Source organism: Spermophilus citellus, assembly GCF_964194105.1.
Source record: "Spermophilus citellus genome assembly, chromosome: 3".
Lineage (NCBI taxonomy): Eukaryota > Metazoa > Chordata > Mammalia > Rodentia > Sciuridae > Spermophilus > Spermophilus citellus.
Genome location: NC_138184.1, coordinates 18,577,452 through 18,594,763, shown reverse-complemented (window position 1 = coordinate 18,594,763; position 17,312 = coordinate 18,577,452). Strand labels below are relative to the sequence as shown.

General features: G+C 36.2%; 1 protein-coding gene across 5 annotated transcripts in view; it reads right to left on the bottom strand.

Annotated features, from left to right (window-relative positions):
• SETD2 (SET domain containing 2, histone lysine methyltransferase) overlaps nucleotides 1–17,312 on the bottom strand; it is a 124,990-nt gene that overhangs the window by 67,416 nt on the left and 40,262 nt on the right. For all 5 annotated transcript variants that reach the window (XR_014020942.1, XR_014020943.1, XR_014020944.1 and 2 more), the window contains exons 3-7: nucleotides 12,105–16,468; nucleotides 10,223–10,354; nucleotides 8,223–8,351; nucleotides 3,189–3,312; nucleotides 1,644–1,721 (exon numbers count right to left, since the gene is read on the bottom strand). Coding sequence is in view for 2 of the 5 variants with exons in the window: in XM_081285239.1 (XP_081141365.1) it covers nucleotides 1,644–1,721; nucleotides 3,189–3,312; nucleotides 8,223–8,351; nucleotides 10,223–10,354; nucleotides 12,105–16,468 (4,827 nt within the window). In the remaining 3 variants the exon portion in view is untranslated. The remainder of the gene's footprint in view (nucleotides 1–1,643; nucleotides 1,722–3,188; nucleotides 3,313–8,222; nucleotides 8,352–10,222; nucleotides 10,355–12,104; nucleotides 16,469–17,312) is intronic.

Here is a 17,312-nt window from a genome sequence, read left to right as displayed (position 1 = left end):
ACCAGACGAATATATCTATAATCTGTGTCTAATAAAAGTAACTGCTAATTGATATATCATGTACATGTACTAACATGTAACAAATTTCACCATTATGTACAACTATAATGCACTAATTAAAAAAAGAAAAAAGAAAACTAAAGTAATTGCTACTTCAACTTATCTTAACTCACATTTCCATACATAAAGATTCACATATTTTGAAAACAGGCAAATAGAGGATGCTTGGTGTCACTGAGTATCACAAGAAAATCTCTATTAATATGCTAAAAGTAACCATGTTCTAAGTTAAGATAGGTCATGGAAATTGAGAAACACTGACATTAAAAGTTTAATTTCAAGCTGGGGATATAGCTCAGTTGGTAGAGTGCTTGCCTCACACGCACAAGGCCCTAGGTGCAATCCCCAGCACCACAATAAATAAATAAATAAAAGTTTGATTTTATGAAGCAACAAAAAGGCCAGCATCAGAACAATTCTTGAATTGATAAAAGTCAGAATTAAAATGGGGGTAGACAATTAAAATTGCTAAAATAGGGGGGAAAATGTGGGGGCAGACACACAGAAAGTAGACCTTATAGTAGTCCCAGGTAAGTATGTCAAAAAATATACAACTCCATTCTAGACCATCTGTACATGTTACTGATGAAAAACCCAGACTTGAAGAGATTAAGGGACAGTGGAAATCTCACAGCTAAACATATGGCTGTCAGTTCTGGCAGAACTAGAACCATAACTTAGGTTAAATGATTCCAGACTGGGCCCTTCTGTTACATGGATTGGCTCTTAGAAGAGCCATATATAACATCTATTAGTACACAGATCAAAGAATAAAAACCGTCCAGGAGTCAAAAGCATTATTTTAACATGAGAGGAAACCAATGATAATGGGTCCATAGCTCAATGATATTTATTTATCTGGGGGAGTGGACCCACAGCCTTCTTAACCTAAAACTTGTAATCTCTCTCAAATTTGGCTTTTTAGACCCTAGTGAGTACCATTAAAATAGTTACATCTGGCACCTGGATAACACCTTTTTAAAGAATCCAAATATAACAGTGCATAATGGACTTATTAAAATTAAAATTTAGTTTTGTACTTTGGCACCTTTGAAGTAATATCTAAAATAATTATGGGCAAGGAAACAATCAAATGCTGAGTTCTTGGGTCAGATTCTGGATCAAAAAAATAACAGCTGTCAAAATTTCAATGAGGTCTTTTGATTAGTTAATAGTGTACCCTGGATAACCATTGTATTATATCTATTACATATGACATTAACATTTAGGGAAGCTAGGTAAGGAGTGGCATAAGAGTACACACTGTACTATTTTGGCAATGCTGTGTTTCTATAAATCTAAACTTATTGGAAAATGAAATTTAAAAGTGGAGAAAAAATGATAAAAAGTAAAATTCACAGTGGGCTGGGGATCTAGCTCAGTTGGTAGATGTTTGCCTAGCATGCACAAGGGCCTGGGTTCAATCCCCAGAACCACAAACACACACACACACACACACACACACACACACACACACACACACACAGTAAAATTCATGAATACCTTTAATATAAAATCTAAAATTAATAGTCAGAACAACAACCTTGAATAAGTATCCCAAATCAAAATCTATTTCAACTTACTTTTTGGGTTTCACAGTTTGGTTCACAGCTGTGATTCATGAAACGAGAGCAATTTCCTTTCTGAGTAGCATCTATTATCTGGGGAAAGAAAGACAAGTGAAGAGTTTTTAAAAATGAGACCTCAAGGGGATGAGGTTGTAGCTCAGGGACTGAGTGCTTGTCTCAGATGCGTAAGGCACTGGGTTCGATCCTTAGCACCAAATAAATTAATTAATTTAAAAAATAAAGATATCGTATCCATCTACAACTAAATATATATAAAGATGCCTCAAAATAGGCATGCCTTTTACAAAAAGAAAGTATTATAGGGAAATTTAAGATATACACATGTGGTCTCTTGCCCCCTACCTTGCTTTTAGAGAAAACTCTCATACTATTTTACACATTTATTACACATAATATTTATTTGCTTCTTTTGAAAGATCAGCTAACTATAAACATTTAATGGATAGGCAAAATTGTCTCCATATCTGCCAATGTCTCGCCCAAATTTTTAGCTATTGCTTATATTCTACTACATTCCAATCTCACTTTATATGTGTAATGCTTCTTTCTAAAGTTTGTGCTTATGACCCAGTACAGTATTAAAACTTGAGTGTGTATCCAAATCCCTTGAAGAGTGCAAAAAATTTGCTGGGTCCAACCTTTAATGTTATATTAAGACAGTGTAGGGGCAGGTTCTTAAAGTTTGCAGTACCACATTGAATATAAAAAGGAAGATATGAGGATCTAGCTAAACTCCATTAAGCCAGACTTTAAAGAGATTTATAAAGGGGCTGGGGATGTGGCTCAAGCGGTAGCGTGCTCGCCTAGCATGCGTGTGGCCCAGGTTCGATCCTCAGCACCACATACAAACAAAGATGTTGTGTCCACCGAAAACTATAAATAAATAAATATTAAAACTTAAAAAAGAGATTTATAAAATGCAAAACATATCCATTTCTTGATTAAAAAAAAAATTAAGTGTTTTTTCAAAACACTATGTTATCTGTATCAACATGTAATGGGCTTAATTATTGTTACTTTTAAATGGATTAATAAATATTTTTAAATGTCGCAGTTTTAACTTTTTCGGGGTGGGAGGTGGGTACCAGAGATTGAACTCAGGGGCATTCGACCACTGAGCCACATCCCCAGCCCTATTTTGCACTTTATTTTTAGAGACAGGGTCTCACTGAGCTGCTTAGTATCTCGATTTGAACTCGGGATCCTCCTGCCTCAGCATCCCAAGTTGCTGGGATTATAGGCATATGCCACAGCGCCTGGCTCAGTTTTAACTTTTAATATGATAAGAACTGATTACCCACATAAACCAAGACATTTGGGGTGTCATCCATAATTTTTAATAGTTATAATATGGAGCATGCATATTACTGTTTATGAATAAATGAAAATACCTCCTTCTCCCATTCTTTTTGAAAAGAAACAAACTATATAGTGTCTGGTCCTTATTTTTCTCACTTAAATATGAGTCAGTGTAAAAGATCCCATCAAACCCAACAATTTACAGATCTATTTCAAAGCAAACACATCTATGTTGCATACCTCATCATTCTTCAGGGCCATGAAATAGTAGTGAATGTTTTTGTTTCGTGCATATTCCTTCACCCGAGCTTTAAACTCCTTATGATCAAGAACCTCTCCACAATATTCCAGGACAAAGGTATTCCTACAAAGCAAAGAAAATAGTACTTTCCTGTCTAGAACATATTTGGAAAACATATATCCAGGAAAAATTACAAATTTAAAGAAATAATACAAAATAAATAAATTTGATATTATACAAACTGAAATATGTATAAGAATCTGCCATCTGACCAAGCTTAATTTTCTCATTCCTAATACTTTTCAATAAAAGTCCATTCTAATAACCTTTTATATTTTATGTGTACTTTCAAAATGCATATCCTTTCTCTAACAAGATATTAAAGTGAATATTTGGACTGGATAGAGCACTTGCCTAGCTCATTTGAGGTCCCCAGTTCAACATTTCCCAGAACTACTAAAAAGAAAAAAGAAAAAATATTTTTTCTTTTTTGTTTTGTTTTGTATTTTATTAGAGACAGGGTCTCACTGAGTTGCTTAGTGCCTCACTATTGCTGAGGCTGGCTCTGAACTAGCAATTCTCCTGTCGCAGCCTTTCAAGCTGCTAGGATTATAGGCATGTGCCACTGCGCCCATCAGAAAGAAAGAAAAATTATTTTTCCAAGTTCAAGAATAATTTATAGGACTGGGGATGTGGCTCAGTGGTAGAGCACTTGTCTAGCATGTATGAGGCACTGGGTTAGATTCTCAGCACCACATAAAAATGAATAAATAAAATAAAGGTACTGTGTCCATCTACAACTAAAAAAAAGAAAGAATGATTTACAATATTATGAAAACAATGATTCACATCTGGGAAACAGATCTGAAGAAATTTGTAGGCACTGAAAATTAGAGGCTTTTTCTCCTAGAGAAAAGAGTCAGTTAAGTATAGCAATACTTCTGCCGTCTTTACTCTCAAAATTGTCTAATGATGTTAAAGATCAGATTTAGGTTCTATCTGGGTGGCTGACCTCACTGCCCTGTGGATAATACATACAAGGAATTTGCACAAAACAGCTGTCTAAAATGGCAATGGAGAAGTCTTATTTGTGCACAAAGATAATCCTAAGAATAACCCAAATACTCCCTCCATTTGTTTTCATACAAGAAAACTATGATAGATTAGGGGCAACTGTTTTAAATAAATAAATATGTAAATAAACAAATGAACTATCCCGAAAGGACATAAAGCAGCAGCAGTTATGCTTCTGGTCTTGGATTTAGCCCACAACAGACCCACTATGGTTGTCTGCCTCTATTATGAACAAAGTTGCAGAAATTTTACAACTACCTCCACTGACAGTATATTAAGTAGCAACATTTTATGCAATTAACAATCTAAAACCATTCAAAAAGTATCACATTCAAGTCTGCACTACTACACCTTGCATGTTTTAGAACTATGATTATATATGAATAGTCATTGAGAAAAAGCCTGGAATAAAGACTGAGAAGATTGTGCCTCAGCATCTTTTCACTCTTGTAGAAATGAAATGTTCAAAGCCTATGGCACCAATGGTCCGAATAAATGATGACTACTACGAGGAGTTGACACCTAAGAATACTGAAGAAATTAATAAACTCAAAAGCTGGCAAAATTCCAAAAACTGGGCTAAGGAGGAGAGATTCTCTTGTGAGCCTGACCTCTTTGAACACACCTGCATTTGGTATCCAAGTAGTCCTTTTATTTAGATTCAACTGTAAAGATCACTGGAGATAAAAATATGAACCTCCTGCCTACATTAAAAAAAAAAAAAAAAAAAAAAAACTAGCAATCTTAGCTGGGTTGTGATGGAAACACACTTTTAATCCCAGCTATTCAAGAGGCTGAAGCAGGAGGATCAGAAATTTGAAGGCCAGCCCCAGCGATGTAGCTACTCTTAAAAAAAAAAAAAAAAAAAAAAAAAGACGGGAACATAGATAGCTCACATGTACAATGTCCTAGTTCAACCCCCAGTACTGCAAAAAACAAATACACACCTGTCCTCTAAAGTACATTCCAAGGTCTCTCTAGCACTTTTCAGTAATTATGATTAATCTCTGGTATCTTTTATTTACCTACATAATCTTTTGTTGGTTATTTTACCTATTTATTCTGTATTGAAGATAATAAATTTTCAGACTCAGCCCTCCTTTATTCTCTAAATGTTCATTTTCACCATGACTTCAACTTTTGACTCTGTATAGACAAATGTTTTACAATGCTTTGCCTCAAGTTTTGACCAAAATAGCTTGCCTAGAAAATTTTTTTTTTTTTAAAGAGAGAGCAAGAGAGATAGAGAATTTTAATATTTATTTTTTTTTAGTTCTCGGCGGACACAACATCTTTGTTGGTATGTGGTGCTGAGGATCGAACCCGGGCCGCACGCATGCCAGGCGAGCGCGCTACCACTTGAGCCACATCCCCAGCCCTTGCCTAGAAAATTTTAACCCCTCAAAATAAACATGCCCTAAGTTTAACCAAAGAGATTTTTTTTAATATAAATCATTTGTATTTGTTTATAACATCTAATATAATGAATATACTTAAAGAGGAGTTAATTTGGCCAACTGAAAAAAATTAAGTCTTCTTAATTTGGAAAAATAAAGTAGTTAAAACGAGAGTAAAAAATAACCACATAAAAAAGCAAAGTCAAAAACAGGATTAGAGCTGGATACAGTAGTGTGTGCCTGTAATCCCAGCAATTTGGAAGGCTAACACAGAAGAGGACAGTAAATTTGAGACCAGCCTCAGCAACTTGGCAAGACCCCGTCTCAAAATTTAAAAAAGGGGAGGAGGGCTTGAGTATTGGGAGCCAATCTGGACAGAAGCTATGTGCACACCTTTAAGTCCTGAGTAAAGGGGTACTGAAGAATTATTGCACCCCTCAATACACTGGGCTTTACCTCAGCTTGGAAGGTGTGGCTCCAGGAGTGGATGTCACCTGATGGGGTTGAATTACCTGTTCCTTTGCCCTTTTGGGAATAGAATGTTCCATGGAACCTCCCCTTGTGTGTCCCCTATATAAGAATAAAGAATTCCAGTGGCTTTCTCTCTTTCCACAGAAGCCTAAGGTCACAGAGCCATCTCCTGATTTTGAAAAGGTCCTTCTGTGTGTTTGTGTGCTTTCTTAGCCATTTTCTTAAATTACTGGAAGAGTATGATTTTGTGAACCCAGCATAGGTTGCCAGCTCAGATAGTGATGGCTAAGGATGTAGCTCAGTAGTAGAGTGCCTCTGGATTCAACACCCAGTACCAAAAACCCAAATGGATTAAAAAAAAAATTAGATATTTGTATAACTGTGCAGCAACCCATCACAAACATTCTTAGGTCTCAGTAATAAAAATCTAATTACTCATGGCTAAACCTAAAAAAAAAAAATCAAATTATTATCTTTATAACCAATACTTAAATTTACCTTTCTAGGGCTGGGGTTGTACTCAGCGGAAGAGCACTTGCCTAGCATGTGTGAGGCATTGGGTTTGATTCTCAACACCACATATAAGTAAATAAAATAAAGATCCATTGACAACCAAAAAAAATTTTTTCATGAACAATATTTTTAAAAATTTGCCTTTCTAACCCCAGAAATTTATCAACTTGTAATTAATGTAGAATGATGACAAAACCTGAAGCATTTCAATGTTTAATTCTCCAGTTCTAGGACTAGTCCCTTCCCTTGAGAAATAGAAAATGACACATCACAGGCTACCTTGGAATTGTGATAAATCTGGAACTTCATAGGTTAAAAATATTCTATTATTCCCTTCTCTACTACCAAATTCTTATACCTGTACTTGATCATTTAAAGTTCACAGATGCCATGACATAAGTATTATACCAATTTCACATAAGAAATTGTAGAGAAGTTAGATGATCTGCCTACCCAAGGTCATAAAGCTCAATTTACAGCCTAGGATTCAAACCTCACCTTAAAAACTACTTTCCCCCTTAAGTTACAAAGATGCTCCCTTTCATTATATTGAAATATTTAGTACTCTCACTTTTATTTTTAAAAAAATTTAAATATCAGAACCTGACTATAATGGCCGACTTGAATTGTCAACTTGATTGGATTAAGAGGCATTAAGAGGCTTGCAGGTATGTCAAGGAATGAGAGGTATGTGGGACAACCAACTGAAATGGAGACCCTCCCTAAGCGTGGGCAGCACTATCCAATAGGATGATAGTGTGGATGGAACAAAAGTAGGAAGAACATGGAAATAACAGATGCAGGCTCCATTGTTCTTGACCAGGTTTTTAATTGATGCTGCAATTAAATCTTCAATCTGAGGATATTGGACTCTTGCTTCTTTATTCTTCCAAAGCAGATTCTTTAGAAGCTTTCAGTCTCAGACTAGGGTAGCAGTAGCCTAGCACACATTGATACCTCTTATTCTGGGGCTTCAGCTTCTAGGACTACGCAGCTATTTCTTCCATCTCTCCAGCCTACAGAAGGCCATTGTGGACTATCTAGCTTCTGGTCGTAAGCCAACCTAAGTCCCTCTTTTATAATTATACTTTCTGTTGATTCCTGTTGTACACAGGACCTTGCATATGCTAGGCAAGTGCTCTATCACTGCACCACATCCCCAGCCCCTACACTGATATTCTTCAGATATTCTCAACTCTTATCCCAATTTGGTTTTATATATACCAATAGATTTTGTCCCAACTCCTTTTCATAGAGGAGATTCATAAGATCTTGGGTGTCTACAAGAAGTAACGGCCTGGAATTAAAGGAAACATAGCTATCTTGACAAGAAAAAGACATGCTTAGTCCAAATGTCCCCAGTGACAAAATCTCTCCTTGGATATATAGACAGAAGGATGTTTTTTATTACTGTTTTCCTAGAAATCAATTTTAAAAAACAAAAAAGTAGCTATCAAATGGTCATTCTGCACAATAATCATTATTTAACCTTAGTGCAATAGAAAAATTATTTTATTACAAAATTTCTAGGCTTAACAACCCAAAAATGAAGTAAAAGGTGATTAAAACAGAACTTACGAAGGAAGATCTTTGGCAGCTCTTAAGCCCCAGCCTTTCTTTTCTGTAAGTATGACTTCCACATCTGCATGCTGTTTTCTCTGAAACCGTCTATTGGAACAGTAATCCCCATTTGGGCACCTAGAAGAACTGAAATAAGAAACAGGTGAAAAATCAATTTTTTTTTCAGCACTAGGAATTAAACTCAGTGCTCTACCACTAAGCTACATTCCCAGTTCTTTTTACTTTGAGACAGTATTTCATTAAGTCATCCATGCTGCCATGAACTGGAAATTCTTCTGCCTCATCATTCCAACTTGCCTGGATTATAGGTACCACACTTAATGCAAAATTAATTATTTCAAAAGCATATTTTTGCTAGAATGTGTTACAAAACTACGTACATCTACATCTTTATGACACAATACTTACATGTATGATTAACCCCCAAGTAAGCCTTTCTCTATAATTCTTCCCATCACAAAGATATTCTTTAGAATTCATTGTCAACATTGTTAGTTAAATAAGTACATCCACAATCTAGTTTTGTAATTTGGTCATCATGAAACAGTACAGAATACATTTTTAGGCTGCATGGAAGTTTGCAGGTCACTGACAACTATGCGGAGCTAACTTATTTTCTGTAAGTACACGTTTCCTTATATTCTACTCCAGTCACCATTAATTTGGTCTTTTGAATACAACTAACTATTTGATCTACATTTGAGTGAAACCAAGTCATTATTAAACAGACTCATTCAGGGTAAATGCAATAATATACAAGGCTCTTCTCCAATGCATACTGGAGTAAAAATAAAATCAAACATTCACTAAAATCTTAATATTCCCAAACCAATAGATATAAAGGCTTTTAATGACAATTAAGATACAGGGCTGGGGATGTAACTCAGTGGTAGAGTACTTGCCTAGCATGCACAAGGCATTAGATTCAAAACTCAGTACTGAAAAAAGAAAAAAATATATAAATTGCCATTTCTAATATAGTATTATTTATTGCAAAACTAGCAGTAAATAATAATTTTATAGATGCTGAAAGGATGAGGATTTATTTTAAAGTGAGGTAGTAAAGCTTTCAGCCGATCCCAGCAGCTCGAGAGGTTGAGGCAGGAGGACTGAAAGCTAGCTTCAGCAAAAAGCAAGGTGCTAAGCAACTCAGTGAGACCCTATCTCTAAGTAAAATACAAAAAAGAGCTGGGGATGTGGCTCAGTGGTTGAGTGCCCCAAGTTCAATCCTCAGTACCAAAAAAGAATTAAAGCAGAATCTCTATAATACACAGAATATGGGTAGATAACAGACAGCTAAAGATACAACTGTCCCTGCCTATGTGCGGAAATAGAAAAAAAGGCCAACCTGGGAAAAAGAGAATAAAATGGCTATGGGTAACTGACCAAAAAGTAGTTTGCCAGAGCCTGAAAATGCAAGTCAATGAAGGAAAACAAAGCTAAATTTGAACCTAATCCTAAAGAAAACAGAAATACTAAAAGTTTGAGTATGGGAATAACATGAAGAAATTCTAATAACTATACGTGTCCATCTACAACATACACGTAAGATTTTATTTCTATGCATAAAAAGAGAAAAACATCTGCTTATGTCAGAATAGGCATTAATTTTTTTCTGGGAAGACTCCAAACAAAGAGACTGAGGTTTGAGAGAGGAAGACATTTAACTTTATGAATTTCTGAAACATTGGGGTTTTATCTCATTTTTAGTGAAAGCTAAAAAATACCAACAATTCTTCCCAGTACACAAACATTACAAGAGAAAAGAGGAGACTGAATATAAATTAGTATTAGTATATTTGGCATTAGTAACAGGACTGTTTTACAGAGCACTTAAAATGTGCCAGGTACTATAATCTAATACAAAACACAGGGGAGATTTTCATCCACGGATAGAAAAAAAAGTCAAACTTTACTCCTCACTGATAATTATTTTTAACATTTACACACATTCAATAGAAAAGTTGAGTAAAAGCAGAGCATTTTAATTTACTTACCATTCAATCATGAGGAGACGATTAAGACAATCTTCCCCACATGCTATTTCACCTTGAGCTCTTTCATCTTTGGAAAGAGGTGTACACTCACACTGCATTCGTTTAATATCCCGATGGGATTTATTCTTCTTTCTATTGGTTAAAGTTTCATAAAACTGGTTAAATAAATCTGGAGATAATATAAGTAATCAAATATGTGCTCTCTCTCATTAGTTTCCCATTTAATGATTTCCATAAGTGAATCTTTCAAAAGGAAGAAAACTTCTAGTCACTATCACCTGAAATATTAAAAGCTCTTAAGAACTGTGTTGCAAAAAAACATGATAGAGGCAACCTTAACCTTAGCAGATGAGAGGACAGAATGAGTTCAAGTCTATCATTTTGGAACACATCCTTATTTCCTAGTCCAAATCAGCTTAGTCCCAGATTCTAAGCAATTTTAAATGTTAAAGTCATATATGGAAAAATTGTGAGTTTCAAATAATAATATAGGTGGTTAATTAAAATTTAAGAACCAAATTTCATGGGTTGAATAAATGATAGTTATAATACAAGACTGAGGGGAAAAAGGAGCTACTAAATAAGTTGTTTTTGGCTTTTGTTTGTTTTGCAGTCCTGAGGACTGAGACCAGGATCCTGCACATGCCAGTAAATGCTCTATCACTGAGCTATATTGCCCAGCCCTAAGAGCTTTTAATTAAGAGTTTTGAGGCTGGTGTTGCATGCCTGTAATCCCAGCAACTCAGATGTTGAGGCAGGAGGATCTCAAGATTGAGGTCACCCTTCAGCAACTTAGTGACACCCTGTCTAAAAATAAAGTTTTTAAAAGGGATGAGGATGTAGCTCAGTGGGAGAGTGCCTGTGGGTTCAATCCCCACTACTCCATTTAAAAAAAAAAAAAAATTAGGTATTAGCTTTAACTCAACCAAACCTTTCAAGTGAACCCTTCGGTAGGTACTATCACTTTTGTATAAATTTGTTTAAAAGAAAACTGTATGGCTTTTTTTAAATGAAATATGACTATACAATAATTAAGATAAGGCTAGGTTTAGTACCAGCTACTTGGGAAGATGGCTCAAATCCAGGAGTTTAGGGTCAGTTTGGGCAACACAAGACTACATCTCAAAATTAAAAAAAAAAAAAAAAAGAAAATGATTATGGGGCTGGGGCTCAGCAGTAAAGTGCTCACCTAGCATATGTGAGGCGCTGGGTTTGATCCTCAGCACCACATAAAAATAAATAAATAAAACAAAGGTACTGTGTCCAATTACAACAACAAAAACTTTTAAAAATTTGTAAATAATTTAAAAAAGAAAAGATGATGATAAAGGTTTCAGAGGCAGCTTTCTCAATGTAGACAAACTTATTTCAAAGGAGAAAACAACTTCAAATTTGATTGTTTAAATTTGGTTACTGACAAATTTAACCTATTAAGAATGCGTTAAAACAACTGACAAAAATTTCTGTTGCGATCTAGTTCTAGTTTTATAAAGTACCTAAACATGCTTCACCATGCACATTTTGGGAAAATAAAAAAATCCAACATTACCAAGTTTTTATTTTCTAAGAGCAGATTATTTTGCTGGGGTTTTATTTCATGTCACACTTTCACTTGTAAAAGAAATTAAAGAAAAATTGAGCTAGCCTACATTATACCTTTAGAACCAAAGAAATGATGAAAGAAATAAATGAAGACATTTCCTTTCCTAAGAGGGAAAATAAAACTGGGGAAAGGAATCTGTATTAGAAAATCCAAAGAGTTTTTGTAAAAATACTTTTATCACACAAACTCTACTTCACTTAGTCTGAATTGTTGGAAAATTAATTTTTTTAACAAAAAAAATAAACTAAAATTTGTCAGACAAGAATTAACTAGGCTCACCTTTCTGTTAAATAAACATTTTCTTCAATAAGATCAAAGTAGCAAGGCATCTTCCCCTGCTTGGCACACTCTTTCCATCGCTGTGGGTCCCTAAAGTCATCCATGACACAGGAAGGCCCGATCAGCGCTGAGCCTAGGGGCACTGATGTCTCTCCCTGATCCATCTCCACTCTAACTTTCTTTCTGTCCTGAAGCTCACTATCACTTTCAGAATCACTCTCCAATTCCTGCCTCCGTTTTTTAGGAGGCCCTCTATCTTTGATATCAATTTTTTCCAAGTTTTTTGAAAAATCTTTCCTTTCATTCACAGATAAAGAGTCCTTAATAGAATTGCTGCTTATTTCAGGTGCTTGCACTGACCCTTTGTCCTTATGAAGGGACAGAAGGTATTTATTGGACTGACTTAAAAAGTGGGATCCACCTCGTTGATCCCAACTGTCCTCCTCTTCACGGTCATCTGTTAGGGAATCTGGTACCTGTCCTTGAATTCGATCATAAGCAACCCCAGTTCCAGGAGGTCTACCTGCTGATCTTGGATCCCAGTAGCCATTGCCTTGCCAGTAACCACTACACTGCTCTACACTTTGCTGATACCTGTGTGCACCACAGGCTCCATAGCTGCTATCAGGCTGCTGATATGTGGTAGTAGGCTTTTCTTGTTGAGAGAAGTCCCATCCTAGATTTCTGAGCTCTTCTGATGAGTGTAAGCCATCCATGCGGGAGATCTCACAAGAGGAAGAAAAACTCAACTCTGTTTTTCCCAGTCTACTGTCTGGCCTGTTAGGGAAAGTAGTCTGTTGCCAAGATTTACTTGGGACATCTTCAAAATCATCAGAAGAATAAACAGGCAGGTCATCTTGTTGCCTGGAAGATGTTTTGGCTTTTACTGCTTCCTCTAAATTTGGGCGACCTAGAGGGTCAGATTTCACATCTGTATGACTTGTACTATCAACACCATCACTCTGAGGATGAGCAATTTCAGGCAGGTGATTATCTACTTGTTTTCTGCTGGACTGTGTAAAAGAAATTTCTAGATTCTTCTCTATTCCTTTATGAAGAAAAAACTTATCAGTTTGAGGACAGCCTTTACTTGCTATACTCTCAAATTTTTCCTCATATGAATGTCTCCTTGACTCCATTCTCTCATCTTCCCAGTGGTCAGAATAGTGTTTGTAACTTTGACTACTCCGAGAAGAACAAGGACTTGTTTCTTCCATGGGCAAAGTAGAATTCTTTGGCACAACCACAACAGACTGGAGACGGTTTCTTGGAATACTGCTATCATCAGAGTCTGTATCTTCTGAATCACTCTCATCACTTGAACCTTCAGAAGAACCAGAATAATCTTCATGGACAGTAGACACAATTTCTGGCGCATGACCACTACTGTCACACTTTAAGGAATAAGTTACTCCATCACTGTCTTCCATGGTTAAATTCAAATCGCAAGATGAAAATACAACTTCAGAGTCATCAGAAGTATGCACATGTCCTCTATCTCCTTCTTCATCTAAAGAGATTTCTGGTCTCTCTCTCCTATCAAGCAATATGGAACTCCCTTCTTCTTGAGCCTCTTGCAAACATTTCCCTGATAACCCATTATTATGCCTGTTTTCCCAGGAAGCAAATCCCTTTCCTGAATCAGGAAGGCCACTACCTACGTCTTCTATTGTTTCTTTTCCTGCATGCTTTAAAAATTCTGTGTTTTTTTTACTCTTCAGTACTGCATCAAGAATTGGAGATGTATTCTCACCACACTGCAAGAGAGTTAAACTGTCCACTTTTATTCCTAGTGGAAGACTCTGAAGAGATGAAGCAATACCTGAACTCCCTATAGGTTCACATAAATCATCAAAATGATTAACAGAAGCTGAACTAGTGCTACCAACACTCTGCTTATATTCTTCACATGCAAATTTTGAGTGATCTGACAGATTTCTATTATCACATACAACTGTTTTTGATTCCAAATGCACATTCTTAAAGCTATTTGAAGAAATCTTCATAACTGAAGGATCAATATTTTCAGCTTCAGAGTAACACAAAGAAGGGTTACTCTCATTTGTGGTAGAATATCTATCTGAATCTTTGGTTTTGCAGCAAGAAACTCTCATATCAACTGGTTCTTTAACTGTTTTAGAATAATCTGTAGTCATAACTGGCAAAGACATGAGTTTATCATGGTGTGGTGACACTAGAGGTTCTGTTTCTTTAAAAGGACTTTTTGACTTACTATGCTGCATGCAAGTATCATCCAAGTCTTTTTCCTTGCATTTACTAATATTCTGAAATCCATTTGATGAAAACAAGCATGTTTTGACCAAAGGGGATACCTCTGATCCAGTCACACTATCATCAGAAGTCATCAAAATAACATCAGTTTTAGAAGTGCAAAATGTTGCCGAATCAGATTCTGCCCCAGGAGATCCATTTATATTTAATTCAATGGGACAAAAACTTCTTATCTGATCATTCTTCATTTTAGATAAAGAGTCCAATTCTTTAATACTATCATGGCTATCATGTCCTATAAATTCAGACTTAAAAATAGGTGATTCATCTAGCTTTTTAAAAGCAGGTGAATCATTTAATCGATTTGATGGAGATGGACACCCAGTCTTTTCTCTTTCAGAAATTTTATTTATAGTTCTTAATTCATTACCTTTTGAACAAGGAGTATGTAAACTAAAAGTATGAGACTGTTTGCTTTCTTCATTTAATTCTGTACAACAGAAAGAATTTTTAAATTTATCAGACTTGGGTATAGGTTTTGAAAGGGCAGATTTATAACGGGAAGCACTATAATCGTGCTTGGAATATGATGACCCCCGCCGGAATCCCAATTCACTGGGAGAACAACATCTTTTTATTGCTTCACTTTCTGAAGTCCTTTTGGATTCTCTTTCTAGTTTTGAAGAATACTTTCCTCTTCTCTCAATCTCTACATAAGAGGTCTCAGTTTTGCAGTCCCGATCAGATTTAGAATAGGATGATGATGTCCTTAGGTCTCTGTAAGAGGAGGAATGAGATGACGTGCGCCTTGAGTAGGACTTCTTATATTCATCTTCAGAGTCAGAACTTTCTCGTGCCCGGTTATCTATATATGGCCGAGAATAGCGTGTTCTCTCTCGATATGGGGAACTCCTGTGATAGCGGCGATCAGAGTCATAATAATGAGATCGTTCTGACCGGGAATAGGATAAACTAGTTCTAGAGCCCCTCTCAGATCTAGAACGAGATCTGCTGCGCCTTCGCTCTCTTTCTGATCTACATCGGGAAGACATATACCGAGTATCTCTTTCAAGTTTTGAGTAGCTAAAATATTTATCATCTCTTTCTGTTTTAGATCGTGAAGATTTCCCTAACTCCTCACTTTTTGAAGGTGCTGAGCTCTTTTTTAAATCTCTTTCCTTTTCAATGCTTGCTGAAATTTTTAAATCATGTGATCTTTGACTTGAGGAAGTCCGTACAGAATCTTCGTCAGATTCTGAGCCAAGAAATGTGCCTTCAAATTGTGAAGATTTCTTCTTAGAACTTGGTTTTTTAACACTCAGACTAATCTTAGAACTATCTGGAATTTCTTCTTCCTTCCCAATATGGGAATCTTCTTTTTGTGAGGGAATATCTGCTTGCTCGTTCAAATTTTGAATTATGTGTTCTTCTGAACTATTAGATACAGTGTCCTGCTTAGTATCCACTTCCAAAGATTCTGGTACAATTGTAACTGGTGGTTCTTTCGGAGCTCTAACTGCTACATCTACTGGTAAGGATACTGGTGCTGTCACTGGAACTGTTACTGATATATGTGGCAAGGCCATTGGCTCTATCATTGGTGCTGGTGGTGAGGGTGTTGTAGCTTGGGGCGGTGGTGGAGGTGGAGGTGGAGATGAAGGTGGTGAGTCTACAGTTGTTGATTCTGCTATGATTGCTGGTAAATGTACTGTGGGAGGAGATGGAGATGCTGCAGCTGTAGTAGTAGTCAGTGGTGGCCTGGATGTTACATGAAGCAGGTGTTTCTTAAAATGAATTTTGCCCAATTCCACTCTTGATTTTGGTGGGGAAGATTCTTCTGTAGTAGATAATGTGTCTCCAATGTCCATTTTACTTTTAGGAGTTGAATCTACTTGAAGAGGTGTAGCTGGGGAATTTGGAGTATCATTTTGCTTTTCATTGCCAAGTGCTGTGAGAAATCTATTCTGCAAAGTTTTTTTTGTAAGGCTGAAGCTGAATGAAACCTTCTGTCGTCCCTGTTCCTCCAAATTAACTTTTGTCTTGGTGCCTTTGGGCAAAAATCGACTAGAAGCAACACCTTTGAACATTGGTCCTTTGATGAAACCTGGTTTTTGCACATTTTCAATTTTTGCCTATAAATGGAAAAAAAACCCAAACAATTATTAACAAACAGTATTACTATTAAATGGCTAGCGCTGCAGTTTAAATGTTTATGAAAGACTTTTACGGCTTAACAAGACCCTGTCTTTTGTTGAGGGTCTTGCTAAATTGCCAAGGCTGGCCTTGAACTTGTGATCCTCCTGCTTTACCTCCCAAGTCACTAGGATTACAGGCATTGCACTACCACACCTAGCATTCAGATAATGTCTTAAAAAACAAAATAAATAACAAGTAGAATGAATTTCACTATGATACAGATGGGGGAGCGGGTACTAGTGATTGAACCCAGGGATGCTTAATTACTGAGCCACATTCCCAGCTCTTTTTATTTTTCATTTTGAGACAGAGTCTTGCTGAATTGCTGAGGGCCTCACTAAAGTTACTGAGGCTGGCTTTGAACTTGTGATCCTCCTGCCTCAGCCTCCCTAATTGCTGGGATTGCAGGCATGCACTACCGTACTTCGCTGATACAGATTATTTTTAAAACTCCTTATTATGGAAATTTTCAAACATATTCAAATGTGTAGAGAACAGTATACTAAACCACTAAGAACCCACTCCCAGCTTTAATAATTAACACATATTTTTTCCATTCTTGTTTTCTCTTACGTAAAGCATTTCAATCAATTTTTCAGATAACATTTTTCAGCTAACATTTTCAACAAGAATTTTTTAAAACCCACTGTGTATTTAAAGGACATATACACAAAGAGCAGTAGGTAATATCTCAGTACTCAAAACAGTTTGTTCTTGTGTTATATCTGAAAAGAAAGAATAGAGGAGAGCAATAAAATCAATGGTCTGATATCATACAGA